Source organism: Podarcis muralis, chromosome 6 (assembly GCF_964188315.1).
Source record: "Podarcis muralis chromosome 6, rPodMur119.hap1.1, whole genome shotgun sequence".
Taxonomy (NCBI): Eukaryota; Metazoa; Chordata; class Lepidosauria; order Squamata; family Lacertidae; genus Podarcis; species Podarcis muralis.
Window position 1 is genome coordinate 44,003,351 of NC_135660.1, and position 20,316 is coordinate 44,023,666.

Below are 20,316 nucleotides of genomic sequence, written 5' to 3' on the forward strand. Positions count from 1 at the left end.
ACATCTTAGAGCAAGTTTAAATATTGGCATGTTTCCTCTCTTATAAACAGGCACCTGGTATTTCTGTTTGTTACTGGAGTTAGAAAAAGCAACATAGAGCAAATTGCTAAAATTCATTGACATGTCCTTTTTGCTATGAAAATGTTATTTCATAAGGAATCAATAGATTCATATGTATTCTTTGTACAAACTCTTCAGTAAGCCGGTGTAGACAGTGTGGTAGCCTCCTGATGTTCTGGACTACAACTCCCATCAACCACAGCAGAGCATGATCAGTGGTCAGAATTCAACCAACCAAGCAATTACAATGAATGCCAATTGCCCCAGGACCAGTTAAATGGCATGCTAGCTCCCTCTCTCTCCACTGCCAATGATTTGTTGATGTAGCCGTACTATCTTAGATACTTTTCCTGATCCTATAAACTTCAGACCAGTTCTCATATAACTCCATGCTACCATAAAAAAGCAACATAGCACTATGGCAGCTGCAGCACAGTTCTCTTCTGGTCATAAAATTGTAGGCTTTTAGAACCAGAAAAGATCCACATGCACTGATACTTGAGCACTGATTTTTCCCTATAGGAAACAGCAAATTTAGGCTGTCTAGGTTTTAAAGGTCAGGACAGTCAATAGGATCTCTACTACAATGACATGGAGGAGAGAATGGTGGATGGAAATAGTAGATGGCATGTGATGAACTAACTTCAAATATTCCTGCTTTTTAAGGCTGATAAGATTTGAAGAAGCCTAGTAACCACTAGAAACCCTGTAACATTAAGCAGGCTTCTAGAACAAGTGTTTTCATGGCTTTCATCAAATTATGTATTGATGCATTGAAAACCATCTCATGTTTTAAATTCAACAAGTTCAAAATGAAGACAACTACAAAAAAAGACTATAACTTAAGTAGAAATGGGGACCCTTGCAGATAGGAAGATACTTATCCGTTAGTTTCTGATGGATTAGAAGATGATTTTCATAGTGCAAAACTAAACAAACAATGCTAATTTTATGTAACTTCAACTCTTTTCTCATGCCATATATGGAGGGAAATAGCCTGCTACTAAGTGAAAGGTGAGTATATTCATTGCAGGCAATACCAACAAGGGTGTCGTATCATTCTTCAACATAATATTTATGGAGGGTGATCCTAAATTGCATTACTAGGGATAGGAAACACACAGGCATACATACCTTCTGAATGCTTCCTTCTCCTTCAAGATATCCTCCAGGTGATTCATGTAATGGGCATTTTTAACAGAAGGTGTGAAAAGCTGAAACAAAGAGTGAAAATTAAAAATACAAGTATTTTTGTTCCATTAGCTACCACTACTTTGCATGTTCTCAATCACCATTTAGATTAAGGAAAATCTTGAAACTAGGAAAAATACAAAAAGTATGTAAATGGTACATCCTCTATTGCAAAGACCACACTGCTTCTTTTTAGCTAGGAAACCACCACAGGTTCCCAAAATGTATAGGTGCAATAAAACAGATAGGTGCCATCTTCACATGGGCAATACAAACTCTCTCTAGTAATATAGATTTTCTGGAAGATTTTGGATTGGCAATTTTCCTGGGATATTTTCTATTTCCTGAAAATTGATGCAGATCTGAGCTAATTTGACTTATTTACTTTTTTCAGAAATGTCCACTTAACTCAGCCATCTGTCTGTGGCTCTGATTAGGAGCTAAGGTAACCAAAACACATGAACCAAGCCTGGATGCAGACTTGAGAAAATATAACATAGCCTTTCTGTTTGTAAAGAGGAAGGGCATACACTCAGGTAGCAGAAACAGCAGCTGTGACTTCTCAACATGTCATAATACCTATTTAACAAGGTTTCTGCATGACTGCTATATTCCTGCGAGTATCCATCCTAACTGTACACACCAACACCACTGTAGATATCAAAGTAATAGTAGCCCCTTGGAACAGTACTCCTTCTGAAACTGAAACATTAAACCAGAATGAGCTTGTGTTTACTTGTGTCACTTCTGACAATAACTCTGGAAAACTGCCCAGGACTTTTCCCACCCATGCTATAAAATACCAGTCTTCAAGAGAAATTCACATTTGACACAGATAGAACAGCGCAGTTCAGTTACCCCAGACCATGGTTCTCCAACCTGAGAACAAGACTTGTGCCTGCAAGCTCACTTCTTGGCTCTCTCCTCTTGGGTTTCATAGCCTGGTTTATAAGAGTTTAGATCAGTTTCCCCAGCAACAGAAATTTGAGGTTTCTTTGTTTTTGTTTTTTTTAAAAAACAAGAATAAAAGTGCTGAAGCCCAGTGCACAAGGAAAAATATGGAGTAAGCACAGAAGCACATGATACAGCATGGCTTATTAGCCTCAGATAATTACATCTGAACCATTCAAATGATTTCCTAAACTAAGATGAGCTTTTTAACCACTTACAGGAATCTTCTGTGATGGACTCATGGTGTCTGTTTTACCACTTTCATCATTTCTCTGTTCTGGGTTTTCTGCAGATGGTCTGGCACTCTGGGCCAGTATTTGGTCAAGTGGCAAGAGAATCTCTTCATCACTGCTGTCCATATTGCTGTCAGAGGTCTCAACATCACTATCACAAAAGTGACTTGGTTTTCTGTTCAAAATACATGCCCTTGGGTTGGAACCTTCATTTAAATCGGATGAAGAGCTAGAGATGGTACCAAAATCCAAATCTTCTGACGACAGAACATTATCTCCCAATAATACAGGGTGCTCAGAATTATTTTCTGAAGGTAAAGTAGAAGTGAGAGGCGGATGAACTGTCCTTTTCAGTGCTTCACTTGAACTATTATGCCGAATGTGTGATTCAGATTCTGTTGACTGTTTGGAAAATATTTTTTCTTGACATTTAATGGATTTATAGTCTATTTTTTTAAATAAAGGAAGCACCTTTTCTAAATAAAATTTTGGGAATGTCTGTAACTGACTCTCTTTGGCATCTGTAATTTGGATTTGGCAATCTTTATTTGTTGTATCCATACTGTTATATCCATTTTCTTCAGTATCAATATATTCTATTGAAAGAGGCAAATTACTGTCAGGTGGAGTCATAACCTCTACCTGCAAGTCAACATGAGGAGACATTCTGTTTTTTGAGCAATCAGAATTATGTTTTTCCAGTGAACTACTAAAATTGTGTTTTTCAAACCTCTGTACATTGGACTTCTTTGATTTTTTCAAATCCGTTTCTAAAGATTTCCTTTTTCGTTTTCTGGAATATTCTTTATGTTTTGATACTCCCAACAAAGGTATTGAGTCAGGGTGTACTGATGGGCAGGTCTGGCTTTTTCTCATGTTAATCATTTCATCAGAGTCCCATCCTGAAGGAAATTCTGCTTCTGAAGCTTGCATTGAAGAGGATTCAGCTGTGAAATGAAAATGAACTAAAATTATTATATAATGCAAGGCCTCTAAAATAGTGGTACATCATTGAAAAAGTTCTGTTTGATTAGAATGTCAATGTAACAGAATGTTCCAAGGGATGACAGTGGTACCTCGGAAGTCGAACGGAATCCATTCCGGAAGTCCATTCAACTTCCAAAGCATTCAGAAACGCCAAAAAGGACGTTCAGGTTCCAAAGAACATTCACAAACTGAACACTCACTTCCAGGTTTGTGGAGTTCAGGAACCAAAACTTTAGACTCACAAGGCGTTCGGGATCAAAGGTATGAGTATTAATCTAGACTGCCAGCTGGGCCCATGATATCGGTGGGTACTGTTGACCAGAATTGTTTGTTGGCCTTGTCCAACAACATCTGGAGGGCATCACCACATTGTCTACCCCTGATTTAGAACATCTTAAGAAAATAAAGAGTTCTTCAGGCTGTAGTCCTACGCACACTTACCTAACAGCAAGCTCCACTGAACATAATGGAATTTACGGTACTTTCATGTAAATATGCACTGGATTACTGTATGTAAATTAGTTACAACTGGAGCCATCAATAGGGGAGATACTACAGTGCAGTAAGCTACTTGTTCCAATTCTTTTACATCATTAGCTGTTATGTCCGTACCTGAGGAGGATTCCCGCGAAGTAGAGTCTGATCTTTTTGTTGAGACACCTCTGGTATCCTACAAATAAGCAGAGACAAAAAATATTTGACATTGCCTTAAACGGTATTACTGCTTTATGGGCACAGCAAACAACTCAACTCTTAAGAACCACCACAACTATTTATTTTGGACAGTGAAAATTTTCATTTGCAGTCATGGGACCCTAAAATATATTTCACATGTTTTTCTTTTAGAATGTGTAAATGAAGCTAAAAATGACAGGCATAGGTCACCTGAAAACTTACATGGCCTTTTATGTTGCTGAACTACAACTCCCATCAGATCTAGCAAGCATGGCCAAGGATGATGGGAGCTGTAGTTCAGCAACAGCTGGAGGGCCAATGGTTCCTCACATCTGATGAAGGCAGGAGCTATAGATGGATCTCTAGTACTTACTTTTCATCTATAACTACTATTGCTTGCCTTTGCATGCTCTTACTTTTAGGCAGCCCAAGCAAGCACACTGATAACTGAGGATCTGTTTCAGAGCTCACTCCATTATTTCATACCCCTCAAACTACTGCTTGTATTGTGGAATAAAGAAAGCCTGATATCTGCTTCTAGTGATAGTTGTGAGGAGGTATTGAGCATGATTCCACACATGGACCTGAAAGAAATGTGCAAGACTGCTGAACAGCAGAAGACCCAAATACGTAAAAATGGCCACATTTTTGAAAATGAAACGCCTAAACTTAAAATAGATTTCTTTTGCCTTTGTGCTAAAAATGAACGCTGATATGTGGCCCTGCAAATAACTACCTGGCAGTAATCATACACCATGCTCTTTGTTTCCCTCTCATGTGGCCAGGGCTCTCTCATATGCCTATGTGAATCCAGTAAATAGGATGTAGGCATACATATGATCCTCATAGCACTGGCTTATTTAATGCAAGACAATACTATGGGGTTCATATATCTCTTCATCCCCAGAGCAGGAAGGATGTGGCTAACCACTTAAATGGCAGAGAAGGCAAATGCTTCATAATTATGGCTGTATATAAACACAACCATTTTCTTTATAACTTTTATATATTTGGGCTGTCAGAAACACAATGGCAGAGTGATATCACCACACTCATGAAAAACTGCCCACCCCAAAAAAAGTGCTAAGGTGCTTTCACACCAGCACTGACTTCAAATGCAGGCCATTCATTTTACGTAACTCATGGAATTTCTGAAAGGGAAAATCCAACTTTTTTAATGACATCATGTGGACACCACAAAAAGCTTCCTAGCACGAACAACACTGTGTTTACAATAAACTATCATGTGGAAGCATCCACAGGTCATTTTAGCATAACCGGCCAAGTTTGCTGTGATAATTGACCTTTAAGTTTCTGACAGCTCATGTTGCGTTTAAGGAAAAATGTAAACTTATGCACATTTTCACATGCAAATGATATGAACCAAGACAGTTACAACCTTCCAAACAGTAAGGTAGCCAAGGTAACTAGATTCTTTGTACACTATTGTTTCCTAATCTCCATAATTTCTATGGCAAATGAATAGTAGTAGGCAGAAATGCAATTTTATTTGGGGAGGCGGGTTTAATAATATCTGAAGTTAGTTTTGCTGAGTAGATCATTAATGTTTTGTTTGCCCTGTCTAGTTTTCTGACCAATCCACAGAGCCTTCCTAAATTCTGGACATTATGCTTGATGTAATGTAAAAGGCAAGTACCGGGTTGGAAAGCCACCAGTATGTAGTAAAGTATGCTTGTGTCAGTAGATTCTTGATTATTTATGGATACCGAGAACTGACGCTCACTTGGATGCAAATGATGAATGAGTTGGTAGCAGCTAGAGTCTCTCCACCCCTCACCCCAGACTGGCACTTGTGTAAGTGCTAAGTCATCCCAGAATAGTTCCAAAAGCAACTACCAAGTACAGCCTCAGGCATACCTAAGCAAACATGTGAGATTGTTTTTAAAGGGGATTCCTGGTCTGTCCACAGTTAATAGCCATAACAGACTTTAACTGTCTATGTGTCAAATCAGTTTGTGTGGCAATACATACTTCCTGACAACTTTCTGGAGAGTACAGCAGCCTTGAAAATAGAGAGGCTGGTCATACTTAAACTAGCATGAAACTGAAATAAAAGAGGCAGCACCCTTGTTAAAATAAAGGCAATGCCACATCAAGGCCTATTACTTTCCAAATCTTAAGACTGCAAATAGCTTAAAGGAGCCCCAAAGTTCATATTTAAAAATCCCCAAACAGTAACTTAAATGTTAAGTGACCAGAGCAGCAAGGTATACTTACTATTTCATAACTGGATAATACTGTGAATGCTACATCATTTAAAAACTTCATTGCTTTGGTATTTATTACCCCCTTTAACATACCTGGTTAGAAAAGCTAACTTCCAAGGATTTCTTTACAGAGTCAAAAGGTTGTTGCTTAGATAGCATCTTTTTCTCCTTCACTTGTCTCTCCCTGCAAACAACTTCCGACAACAACTGGGATGAAGAACTAATTGGGCTAAACTGTGGTATCTTCAAACAACCCATTTTTTGATAGTATGTGTGGTTATCCTTTTTCAAACTGTCATTTTCTGCTGTTGAAGCCCATTTAGTCAAGCCTGAACCAGCTGTGTCTAATTCCATGTAATCCATATTACATTCTCTACTGTTTTCTACTAATGGTGTCCTTGTTCGAATAGGAGATATTTCATTCTTTTCAAGGTTTTTTGTGCATATATTATCTTTTAATATGAAAGAACAGTCTGAGGATCCATCTGTTGTGAAGAGTTGCCGAGCAACAGCTTTGGGATGCAAAACCTTTGATGTCATAAAAATTCCATTATCTGGACAGTCCTTTTTCTCAGATTTAGCACCTCTGAGAAAGGCCTCAATTATAGGACTCTGATTGGGTGGTGGAATTGGCAACTTCTTCCTTCTCTTCCGTTTTGGAGATAATATGCTTTTTCTAAGATGCTCCGTATGTGAGACTGAAAGCCCAGCTTTCCCATTTCTTTTTTCTGAAAAACATTAACAGAGTTCTGTCTTCATCAACAAATGCTGAACAAAGCAGAAAGTTAGTACAGTAATCTGTTTCAGAAGCCCATTCAGTTTCCGAAATGTTCGACAACTGAGGCGCGGCTTCCAATTGGCTGCAAGAGCTTCCTACACTCAAGCGGAAGGCATGTCGGACGTTTGGCTTCTGGAAAACATTTGAAAACCGGAGCATTTACTTCCAGGTTTTCGGCGTTCAGGAGCCGAAACGTTCTAAAACGGAGCTGTTCAGGAATCAAGGTTTGACTCTAATAAAAAAATACCAGAATCTCAAAACTGCTTCACACAACACATTAAACCAGGCTTCCTCAAACTCGGCCCTCCAGATGTTTTTTGAGACTACAATTCCCATCATCACTGACCACTGGTCCTGCTAGCTAGGGATCATGGGAGTTGTAGGCCAAAAACAGCTGGAGGGCCGCGTTTGAAGAACCCTGCATTAAACCATGGTTTATTTTAAACTATGAGCACAGTGCTATTGCATGCTGCTCAAAAGTTCCAAAGTCGCTCCTGCTGTTGCCACGCTGGGAAGAAAACAAACTAGAGCTGGCTTCACATTATGTCCAAACCAAGGCTTGTGGCTAGCTTGACCCCCCCCCCCCACATCATGTCATTAAGAAGCAAAGAATAAACCTGAAGAGATCCTACCAGACAGCATAGATCAACTTCTCCGCCCTAGAACCTTCCAAATGTTTTAGACTCCAGTTCCCATCAGCCCCAGCCAGCATAGCAAATGGTCAAGGATGGAGGGAACTGTGGTCCAAAAACATCTGGAAGAAACCACAATGGGGATGACTGGTTTAGGTCAAACTTTTAAAAATAAAACTCAAGTTTCCAACCATTAAAAACAAATTGTTAAATAAACATTAATACCGGTAAATAGCAATCAAGATTGGTAACACCATAATCATCCTGATCCAAATACTGCAGTGGCTCTCATAGTAATCTTGACCTAAACAATCAAATCACTCCAAAAATCTGTTGGATTTTTGAAAAGTAAAGACACTTTAAATGCAATTCAAATGTCTGGTAGTTCATTTTCATGTTTAGCAAGCTTCACATTGGTTACACTTCCTGATGTGAACAAGATTACAGACATGCCCAGTGCTTAGAAGTCTGCTGCCCATCAACACAAGGCTGTGAAACTACTGCCAGGGATTAACCAAGGTATCCAAATCAAGAGAATACATGGCATGATCTCATTCCCAGTACTGTGGGAGACTTGTCACCAGCTATGAAATTTGCCCCTTCCTCTGCCTGGTAAAAAGGGAGCCTGGCAGAATGTGATGCATGAGCAGTTGCTTCCAGACATGCAATAAATCAGAACTGTGCAATTTTCACCTATACAGGAATTCATGCTTTTCACAGTAAAGAGTAATGTGTGATGAGCTCCACAGCTCAATACTGTACTAGACATTTTATAAACAGAAAGATTTGCTTACCTTGATTTAGAGATGGTTTGAAGTAGTCAAGAATAGAGCAGTTCCTATAAGAGAAAAAACAAGTTCATGAAAATATTACCTATACAAACATACTGCTTAAACTTGTATATCAAATGAGAGGTCAAGTCAAAAGGATAGATTCTAAATATGTTTGGGCAGATAGCATTTTGTATTGACAATCTGGTGTCATGCAGTGGCAAGCCTTTTTGGCAAATGTGTCATAACTTGTGGAATATATGAGATAGTGGAACCACAATCAGACTATTGAAACCACAGCTTCTGTTCACATTCACAGAACCACTCCTACTCATGTCACAAACTGAACATCCACAATGGGATCAGATACCCCCCCCCACACAAAAAAAGTTCATTGCATCCCACTTTCAATGCATAGTGATGTGGATACAGAACAGGGCCTCTGCATCCACACCTGCAGAGTCTAGCCTACTATTTCTCAGACTTCCAGTAATGGAGGTACACTTTACTATTACACCTGAAAAACAATGCACAAGTAATAACTTGTAAGAGGTTTGTAAGAGTAAGAAAAGTACATTGCATGCTGTGTGTGTGTGTGTGTGTGTGTGTGTAGGAGGCAAGCCTAGAGTGTGCATCAAAGCAGAATTAGCTTACATTTATAGGAGGCTGCTCTGTGTTTTTGCATAGTTCACTCTCCTGGCCTTGGTTCCTTCCTGTCAGCCTCCTCCATGCTCTGACCTTGGTTACTTTCTAGCAGCCTCTTCCAGAGCCATGTAATCTGTGGTTTGTCTGAATGTCAGGAATTGACTGATTGAGCCAAACACACACAATACAGAGATGTGGCATAATTACCCCGCCCGGCAAGAAGGCCTGAACAGTGAATCATGCAAATGGAAGCCTCATCCATAGGCAGATACTTTGAACCCAAGGTCCGATTAATTGTCTTTACTTTTTCTTGTGGTACAGTTGCAATTCTGTTTGGCATACTCTTCGGGAATTGTCTCAACGCTTTCAAGATACAGTGGTACCTCAGATTACATACGCTACAGGTTACAGACTCCACTAACCCAGAAATAGTGCTTCAGGTTAAGAACTTTGCTTCAGGATGAGAACAGAAATCGTGCTCCGCGGCGGCAGCAGGAGGCCCCATTAGCTAAAGTGGTGCTTCAGGTTAAGAACAGTTTCAGGTTAAGTACAAACCTCTGGAACGAATTAAGTACTTAACTTGAGGTACCACTGTAAAGTCAAAACAGTTATTGCACACACTGTACTTTTACTTAGCTCCAGAAGTTACATTTGTTTTCTAACACCACATCTTCACTTAAGACCCACAGATTGTCATTGCAGCTCAGAACCCGAGCTCCTTTTTTCTTTCTAGTGCCCTAAGCATTCAGAACTAAGCATGACTTGCTAGTAATTATTAGAATTTTGAATCTGCTTTTGCCTTGTGGCACTTTTTTGGGGCTCAGCACTCAGATTAAAGCAAGTTATGTGGGTTGAATCCTAGCAAAATTAGCAATTTTTAAGTTTGCACTAGAAAATTTCCTGATGTCTGGGTGAGTGATCTAATTTAGCATATATTTAGTGCAAACAGTGAAAACTATGAACTAAATCTGTATTTGCTTCCATATCCTGCAAGTGTATAAAGTGTTATTGATTGATAGTTAAATTTATATACTGTCCTTTATCAAAAGATCCCAGGGCAGTGTACAGCATTATAAACACATTTTACAGAGCATTAAAAAAAACATAATAAAAAGCATAACAACAGGCAGCATAATAATAATAATAATAATAATAATAATAATAATATTGCTAATTTAATCCAGCTTTATCAATAGTAAGAATGGAACCTTTAAATCATACTTCTCAAAAAAAATTCTAACCAACATTAATTCTGGCAGAATTCCCATGTCTTATGAGTGTCAAGAAACTCAAAAGAAACTCACCAACTTCATTCTGACTGCCTTTGATAATCTGATAGTTTAGAATTCATAGTTTTAGATTCAGCTTTCTTTGGGACTCTTTGCAGCAGTCCACCTCTATGTGCAAGATTAGTTTCACTTTCCAGGAAGGGAGTGTTATGCCTATGTAAAGAAGATCACTCCTCCTCAGTAGCCTTTACCTCATTTGATAAGGACCTCCCTCCTTCCTGATGCAGCCAGCCAGCTGCTCTGGGAAACTCAAAATCTACACTCTTAACTAGAGTTTCCCAGTAATAAAAATCACATTGTCTACATTGTTTTTCCTCTTTCAAGCAGCGTTCAAAATTAGTCAGGTACCAGTCACATTTCACAACAGGAAACGGCTGTTTGTGAGGCAGTAGAGATGTCTAGAAACCAGATTTGACACTTAACATCCATCTGTCTGCCTGGTGTGGCTGCAATGCGGGCAGCACAGCACCAAGAGACAAACATGTGCCTGTCACACAGCTGGAAAGGCACATAAGGTATAAATTATTTATGTCATTTTTAACTAATCTTAGGCTAGCAATGCTACAGTACATTCAGTACAAAACCAGGTGTGGTATTTCAGATGGAAGGTCAAAACCGATTTTAGATTTACAATGGTACCTCGGGTTAAGAACTTACGGTAATTCGTTCCGGAGGTCCGTTCCTAACCTGAAACTGTTCTTAACCTGAGGTACCACTTTAGCTAATGGGACCTCCCGCTGCTGCTGCCACGCCGCCGCCATGCAATTTCTGTTCTCATCCTGAAGCAAAGTTCTTAACCCAAGGTACTATTTCTGTGTTAGTAGAGTCTGTAACCTGAAGCATCTGTAACCCGAGGTACCACTGTATAGCAAACAAAGTTCAGGTGTCCATGCTTGAATAAATTCAATATTAAAAACTGTTAAAAGGGGGGGGGGGCAAGCAGTGTATTCCAATAATATTTGTTGTGGTTATCTCATAATAACCACAGCAACGTTAGCAGCCCAGGTTAAAACATCTGAGCCCTCAGAAGGCTATGGGCCTCCTCATATACCAGTAACCTCTTCTCGGCCGGCCTGTACTGTATGAAAATTACTTTCTTTTGTCTGTCCTTAATCTTCCAATATTCAGCTGCATTGGTATCATGCGAGAGTCCAGTATTATCTCTATCCCTCTATCCCTCTTTCTTCACACCATACTTAATTCTATAAACATTCTTCAGCTTTTTGAAAAAAGCCCATGCAAATTAATGTGCATGATTTCCATAATTATCAAACAATTTCATAGGTTTTGAAGAGAAATTATCTTGTGGACTGTTAGAAGATTACAGGATGGCTTTGTAAAAGATGCATGGAATTCTATTAGGTATTGCAATCAACAGCTACTAAGCGACAAAAGTTAGTAACACACTTCTAATAAAGAGTACAAGGGCTTATGAACACACAGTAAAGCAGTCACCCTTATAGTGCCATGCTTGCAAGTGCACAAAAGTATCTGACTGGCCCCTTGTTAACATACAATTTGCCTTAGAATATTTCACTGAGTTCCACCTGGTTTGTTTCTATCTGTCACCATACTCATCCTAAAAATGCTGTGACTTGAGTGACAGGAGCTGTAGAACTTAAGAATGACTGATCCCAAAGGACAGTTGTGGATCTGTGTGCACATTCAGTATGAGCTGGGAAGAGGGATCCTGAGGCGGTAGATGAGTTGCACCTCTTCAGATTACAGGTAGGAAATGCTGTTTTTAATGCTTTCCCACGGGGAGTGGAGTAGTACTGTACAGCACATGCCAAAGCCTCAGCATCTTGGGATGGTCTATCAGTGCCATTCTCCAATCAGCTTCCAGAAAGAAAGGTCCCCTGGAGCTTTGCCTGTGGTGACAGCAGCACCTGCTCCTCCTCCCCAGCCCAGGTAAACAAACAACAGTTCAAAAGAGCAGCTCTCTCCATTCCTTAGTCTGCCCTCTCCCTCTGGACAGAGAGGGGTGGGAATCAGACCCAGAACTACTACCTAGAGTGAATAGGCAGCAAAGCAGAAGTGGCTGCCCCCACCCCGAAAATCATGTGGCTAATTGACAATGGCAAGGTGCTTGCCTACCTGCCTTCTCTCTTTTGGCAACCTAGCAATAAGAAACAGTGTCCGAAATTAGCCAGGCACGTTTTATGACTGGCGCGGGTCCAACTGCAACCCTGTGGAGATCTCTGGATTGCCAGGTTGGTGACTGACATCTCCATCTGTCTGGCCTCTCCAGCTTTCTTAAGCAGGTAAGCAAACGACCTTATTTACTGCATTCTTATCCCAAGCTTTTCTCCAAGGAGTACATGGTTCACCTCCCCATCTCAGTTAATCCCTACAACGACCGTGTGAGGTAGGGTTAAGAAGTTGTGACTGGCCCAAGATCATCCAGTGAGCTTCATGAATGAGTGGGGATTTGAACCCTGATCTCCCAGGTCCTGGTCTGACACCACTACAGTACACTGACTTCCTAGAGTACTTCTACTATGGGGCAGCTATATAAATTAAGTAGATAAATAATTCTGAGGAAAGCAAAATGTCACTTTGAGAGGGATCTGAAATGTTTTCTTTGAAGCTTAAATTTGTTTTATTCTGGGCTGTTTCAATTGATGTTTTAATGTGTTGTAAACCGCTTCGATTTTGTCCTTTAATATATAAAGTGGTATAGAAATGAAATGAAAAATAATGAAAACAATAAGGCCATAGCTGTCAACGTTTCCCTTTTTTAAAGGGAAATTCCCTTATTCCGAATAGGATTCCTCGCAAGAAAAGGGAAAAGTTGACAGCTATGAATAAGGCTCATTGTTTAAAAAAGATTGGCACCTAGACATTCTGTTGTGGCAGTCATAACCTAGGTTTAAGGTGCCATTTGGCGATTAGCTTGTATATCTGAGTTTATGACACCAAGAGTTAATGACACCAATCTTAATCACTCTATTGCTCACACAGAATAAGCAGACTGTGGTTGGACTATGATGCTTTCTGGTCCTGGCACCTGAGGAGGTGACTGCAAAGAGCAGCCTCAACTCACTTTCTTGCCCCCGCCAAAGCAGAATGGTGGGGGAGTGCTAGGGAGGATTAATTAATCAAGTTACGGCAGCTCCCCACAGCAAGAACCCAAGCAAGTAGGAGACGACACAAAACAATTGGGAATCCTCACTGTCGCTTCCCCAAGAGGAGGAGGGCAAGTGAGGAGCTCTAGCAAGGCGCTGTCCTGCTTCTGTTTTCTCCGGGCCCGGAAAGTGCAACAACCCACCACCACCACCGAATGACATACTGTGAAGGGCCCCCTCGCCAAACTAACATGGCTCCACTCTGCTGCCCCTCAAAAAGAAAAGTCCTTGCAAGTAAAAATCTAGCGCCTCAGGGTGTGAAGGTTCTAGCCCAGCCAGTCTTCCACTTAATGGCAATTTTTATTTGCAGGCTATTTCCTTTACAAAGAGCAGAGTTCGCAAGCGAGACCCCCCACCTACCCCCGCCGGGGAGCCTTGAAGCCCCTTTTCCCGCCTCATAACTACCCACCCCCAACCCACGTCGGGCACGTGCGTGGGACAGGCCGCTCCGCGGCACCCAGGGAGCTTCGCCCCCGCGTCCGACACGCTGCCTGGTGGGAGTTGTTGTTGTTGTGGCCGCCGCCGTCGCCCTGCCGTACCTGCCACCCCCGGCGCCGTCTCCCCGGCCCGCCGCTTTACTGTGGCTCTTGGGGGTGCCGGCGGGGGAGCCGCTACTGAGGTTCTGGGTCATGTCCCCGCCGGGCGCCGCAGCCCGCCTCGATTTGTGGGTTCTGTCAGGCACCGACGTTGCTCTCCGAGCGCTCCGTACTCCATAGCACGGCACTACCGGTCAGGAGGCAAGGCCGGGCGGGGAATTCTCGAGGCGGCGCTGGGATTGGCGGAGCTCAGGGAAGGGCCCTCCCCTCCATAGGCTGCCAGGCTGCCGTGGCAGAACGGGGCGGGATGGAAAGACAGGAGCTACCTCGGGTTGGCTGCCGGGACGGACGGCGTTCAAAAACGAGCCACTGGTTTCCCCATCCCATTATGCAATTTGCTTCTGGCTCCTTCCCGCGGGACTGAGGGGGGGGGGCTGGGGGAAGCGTTGCCGTTGGCGCCTTAGGCGCGCGGCGCCTGTGATAGGCCAGCAGGAAGGCGCGCGCGGAAGGCGCGCGCGGACCGCTTGCTCAGTTGAGGAGAGGATGCTGTCGCGCGCGGGTGGAAGCAACGCGGGGCGGGCAGCCGGTTTCTGGTGTAATAAGACTAAGACGAGTAAGACGATACTGTCTGAACGCCGGGCTCTGCGCTTGTGTAGTCCATCAACTCAAATCAGACACGCAGGATTGCCATGTTTTCTTTTGTGTGGAGTTCTGGCCAGGTTCCGCTCCATGCTCAACTGCCCAAGAGCCGTAAGGCGACAGTGAACGGGGAAAGTGGAAATAAAGAATAACAGCTGCTGCCCCCTCACTCTGAGCCCAATCCTCTTAGCTGTTTCTCTCAAGAAGAGCAAATGAATCTCCGTCCTCCACTTGCCCAAGCAGGCAAGACTGACCTGAGGAAGGAGCTGCAGGAGTAGGTCACACAGCATCCATCTCACCGCACTCTCACTTTCTGCTTAAAGTAATTACTTAAAATGAATGTCGATTCAGAGGTTTTTATACCTTCGCCGCTCTGTGCTCTTTTGAAAGGAAGGGTGGGATATAAGCTGAATAACTATTACTACTAAAGTGGTGCATAACAATTCAATATAATAAAAGCTACTTAAGATATAAACATACCAAATCATCAGCTGATGAGCAGGATTCATTACAAACCTGCTCCTTATCAGGAAGGGGGTTGCATTGAAACCCCTGCTCAAACAGTCTTTTTCTGTCCATTTTAACAGTACTGTACCCTGCTGCCTGTGAGGTGCTTTGAAGTCCCAACTAGACTACCAAATCACCTGGCATCTTTGTCATGTCAGTCAACTGAAAGTTGAGTGGTCCTGCCTACCTGTTAAACTGGCCAACCCAGATGAGGATCTGGCCTGTGCAGCCAAAAAAGTAACAACATATTACGCCAGTTCCAAAGGCGTTGCACTGACTGTCAACATGCTATGAAGCCAAATTCAGGGTGCTTATATTAACACATAAAGCCTTACACCAGTGCTGTTGAACTGGTTCTGGCCTGTGGGCTGAATTCTTACCTTCCCCATCCCCTGCAGGCTAAGTTTGACAGGTAGACAAGGCTACCCATGTGCAAATCATCTGATGTCAGTGCAGTGTTAGAAACATATGAAAACTAGGAGCTAAATGGCACCTTAAACCTAGGTTATGGGCACAACAACAGAATGCCTAGGCACACTTTTTCATAACAAGAATACAAAGCTGAAAATGAATGAACTGCAGCTAAAATATTATGTTCATTTTTCACATGATCTAGTCCTTCCCCTGCCCACCCCCTAATATTCTTAAGAGGGTCTCTTCTTCAGTCTTCAGAAAATACCTGAAAGTGGGGAGGCAGAAAAAGGTCCTCCTTTCCTTCCATTTTGCAGTTTTTATGTGAAATCTTAGGCACAGTACTGCGCCGAGCTCAGAAACAGCTCATGCTAATGAAATTCCCTGTCACAAAATGCACCTAGAACAATGGGAGTTTTGAACACTGTGGTGTGGGGTAATCTGTTTTCACCTGCACAGTGAAATTAACTCATTTGGGCACAATCACACTGCATGGCATTTTGAAGCCCCACTTCAAAGTGCCACAAGGGCTCTATGCAAGCACCAGCAATTGCTGTTGGCATCAGTGTATCTTGGGAGAAAAAGGAAGTATGCCCCTTCAGAGAGTTACAGCACCTGCTGTGACTATAGAGACCAATACAGAAGAGACATGTTTTATTGCAGGCAGGGCAGATGAAGGCATCCAGTGCTACAGGTGCACTGTGGTATTTCTTCTCTGCGTTTCTCCCAGCAGTCATTCCTAGTCTTGTAACTGCTGTGGCTATACCACCTGACTGTCTGTCTCTAGGCACTGAAGTCATCTTTGAAAGATGACAGCAGGGTTAATGTTGCCAGCCTTCATGTCACATTTGCAGACACCTTGGTAATGCAGAGTTGGTCCGCCAATAAGCCTAATGCCTGAAGCCAGCTCCTGTAAAGCAAATGCTTGGGGATCCTCCTGCCATTTTACATTCTGTGGACATGACCAAGCCAGAGTAGACGTCACCGAGACAGAAGGGTGAACGTGCTGGGAATGTGGGTGTTATGTATTGAAGTTCTCACCCTGGCCACCAGGAGTATTGTGTATGTAGTTTTCACTCAGGTCCACGTCAGTTATTTTAGGCGGGAAACCCTGGGTTATTGTTGCTACAATGTTGACAGCCGGCTGCCTATAAAAGTAGGCCGGCTGAGCTGTTTGCTGTTCAGTTCTGTTCCAGCTTATAAATAAAGAGCTACTTTGGAAGAATCGCTGTGTCGTCTGCTATGTCTACCCACAACTTAACACTGGCGACGAGGATGGGATTGATGGACAACAGAGCACAGCCAGATGCGGCCACCCTCTGAGATGAGCTGAATCACGGAGCTGAAACACTGAGCGAAATCATGGAGCAGAACCAATTCAGAGCTGACCGTTCTGGCTAGAGCACGGTGTTCCATCCATCGCCTCCACGTCGGCATCGGAACCATGGTTTCACTCGTGCCTCTACCGCCGTTTGCCCCAGCCTCTGAATCATGGAACTCCTACCTCGCTCGGTTTGACTGTTGACCTCAGAGTTCTAATACCACATTGTGCCTCAGGATAAACACTGTCAGCAAGTGACTAGGACTTCAGAGCAGTTTTGTGCAAGCCCTGGGCTTTGCCATTTTCTGGTGGTGCATACAATCCCCTTTTTGGCCCAACTACACATTTGCTTGCCCTGCAACTGACACCATATGTGCTGTTAGGTATAGGGCAGTGGACCTGGCTTGGCCAAAACAGCCTTGCCACCAAATGAGGCATGGTGGGTCTAATTAGGTCTGCAGACTAGAGGTTCCCCAGTCTAGGCCCATCAAGCTACTCAGCTTAACTAATGGTACTTTACACCCAAAAAGCTGTATTATTTGACAGAACTTCCTAAAATAATTTCCTTAAACAATTTAAGCTGTACACCACATTTTTTCCTGACATAAATTCAGAGCAGCTGTTCACATTATAAAGCATCAACATTGCATATAAAAATTTAAACCAAATATTATCAACCAAATAACATATAAGGACTACTTGGACTACTGCAATGTGCTCTACGTGGGACTACCTTTAAGGTAACCCGGAAACTACAAATAATCCAGAATGCGGCAGCTAGACTGGTGACTGGGAGTGGCCGCCATGACCATATAACACCGGTCCTGAAAGCCTACATTAGCTCCCAGTACATTTCCAAGCACAATTCAAAGTGTTGGTGCTGACCTTTAAAGCCCTAAACAGCCTCATCCCATTATACCTGAAGGAGCATCTCCACCCCCTACGTTCAGCCCAGACACTGAGGTCCAGCTCTGAGGGCCCTCTGGTGGTTCCCTCACTGCAAGATGTGAGGTTACAGGGAACCAGGCAGAGGGCTTTGTCGGTGGTGGCACCTGCCCTGCGGAATGCCCTCCCATCAGATGTCAAGGAAATAAACAACTATCTGACTTTTAGAAGACATCTGAAGGCAGCCCTGTTTAAGGAAGTTTTTAATGTTTGATGTTTTATTCTGTTTTTAATCTGTTGGGAGCTGCCCAGAGTGGCTGGGGAAACCCAGCCAGATGGATGGGGTATAAAAAATTATTAATAATAAATAATAATATATCACAGAGGTAACAGCATAGAAATAATGAAGCCAAAATAACAATAAAAAACAGTGGTGTTTTAGCCAAAATGACTAAAAGAATTGTGCCAGAAATTTTAAGTTAATGGAACTTTGTAGTTGAGAGGTTTTTATGGGTCAAAATATTTTGGAAGCAGTCACGTGAGGGTAGTGAGCCTTGAGAGACTGTTAAGAATTATTTAAATACCGTACATACTTTTCATAAGGTTGCTCTTTGCTTACACCTCTGTAAACCTCCTAGCTTGGCCACTAGAGAGTAGTATAAGGCTACTTAGCAACCACATTCTGTAATTATACTCTCCCTTAAAGAAGAGCACTGAATGACAACAGTTCTTGATAACTGTACAAACTTTACTTCGTTTTATTTATAAATAATGTTAGTTGTTTCTTTATAAAATGCCCAGAAAGCAACATATAAGGTGATTTATCTATTTAAATAAAGCTCATAAACAAGAACCAGTATTAAAAGGCACATTTAAAAATAAGGCTGAACTTGGGCCTCCTAGAAGCACTTTAAGTAAAAAGTCTTTAGCTGGTTGTTAAAGAGTACCAGTAAATTAATGGAGCCTGGCAAAACACTTTGAGACATAGGGAAGTGCCTGCACCCAACTTTGAATTCCCCATTGAGCTCTTTTAGGCTTTTCTATCACAATATTACTGCATACGATAAATTAAATTATAATTAAAACACACACCATACCCCCCCCCCAAAAAAACAGGGACTAACATAAAGGGGCAACTAAGAAGAGCTACGACTCACCAGTGCTGCTACTCTACTCAACAGGAAACCGTTAGCAGCAGAAGAGACACAGAAGGCTTCTATTTAAAGGCACAGAAGCCATGAGAACCTTTATACTGATTTGCCTATCCACACTTGACAATCTGACACTATGAATATGTTAGAAATTTAAAGAAAAATCACCACAACTCAGGTCTATTCTGTAAGAGGGTGGGAAACAAGATAGAACTTCTCCCTTGTTGGAACTTTTAAACAAAGGTGCAGAAAATTTGAAATTCCCAGAGCAGTAGCAAAAGAAGGCTGTCCATTGCACAGCAGCTAAATGGTGCTTAATTGCTAGCACTGAATAGGGCTGGTGCTAGTATAGCATTAGTAGGAAAATTAAAAAATCACTTATTTGTTGGCTGGAAGTATCCAAACTCTGGTAAGATAAAGAGGAAGAATAATTTATGTTTATTTAATAAATTATATCCTGCTTTTTCATTATGTGAGTTCAGGGCAGCTCACATAATAAAACATCATACGTTCAATATATAAAATGGCAACAAAATTAAAAACCAGCAAAACAACATACAGTATATCATAGAAATAATAGCACTAAAAGATCAAAGTCAAAAGAACAATAACTAAATATTTTTTTAAAAAAAAAACCTCTGGACCAACCAGGTTTTGATCCAAATACCTAAGAGAATAGTGCCAGGGCCTGACAAACCTCTCTTGGGTGCTGCAGCTGAAAAGGCCTTGTTCCTCATGGCTGCCTCCCATCTCATTTAAGAATAGTACCAGGAGCAAGCCCTCAAGATGTTAAATGAAGCATACAGAAAGGTACATACGGAAAACAGACCCTAAGGTAACCAGTTACCACTGTTTACATCCTTAAAGGTTTGAATTAGTGCCTTATTTTGAGCCTAGAAACTAACAGGTAACCAGCGCAAGTTGGATGTATTATGTCCTAAACAACTGACCTCAGCCAGCAATTTGGCGGCAGCATCCTTGCACCATTTGTATTAAGTAGTGGGTGATACATAGCAGACGACGCATACAGTGGTACCTCTGATTACATACTTAATTCGTTCCGGAGGTCCATTCTTAACCTGAAACTGTTCTTAACCTGAAGCACCACTTTAGCTAATGGAGCCTCCCGGCTGCTGCCGCGCCACCGCCATGTGATTTCTGTTCTCATCCCGAAGCAAAGTTCTTAACCCAAGGTAATATTTCTGGGTTAGCAGAGTCTGTAACCTTGAAGGAAGGGACGGTTTAGCTCTGTCGCAATATAGATTGCAATATAGATTGCCTGAGCAGCTTTGGCTTTAG

At 42.0% G+C, this 20,316-nt stretch overlaps 1 protein-coding gene across 3 annotated transcripts in view; it reads right to left on the reverse strand.

Moving 5' to 3' along the window:
* SLF2 (SMC5/6 complex localization factor 2) overlaps positions 1-14,327 on the reverse strand; it is a 41,149-nt gene extending 26,822 nt beyond the window's left edge. The window contains exons 1-6 of one of the 3 annotated variants that reach the window (XM_028730448.2): positions 14,107-14,327; positions 8,530-8,573; positions 6,419-7,053; positions 4,035-4,092; positions 2,421-3,382; positions 1,195-1,274 (exon numbers count right to left, since the gene is read on the reverse strand). In XM_028730448.2, coding sequence (XP_028586281.2) covers positions 1,195-1,274; positions 2,421-3,382; positions 4,035-4,092; positions 6,419-7,053; positions 8,530-8,573; positions 14,107-14,198 — 1,871 coding nt within the window. In that variant the 5' untranslated portion in view covers positions 14,199-14,327. Of the gene's footprint in view, positions 1-1,194; positions 1,275-2,420; positions 3,383-4,034; positions 4,093-6,418; positions 7,054-7,735; positions 7,863-8,529; positions 8,574-14,106 lie in introns of those variants that run through there. The other 2 variants (XM_028730446.2, XM_028730447.2) reach the window with 2 other exon arrangements.
* Between the last annotated feature and the right edge of the window lie 5,989 nt (positions 14,328-20,316).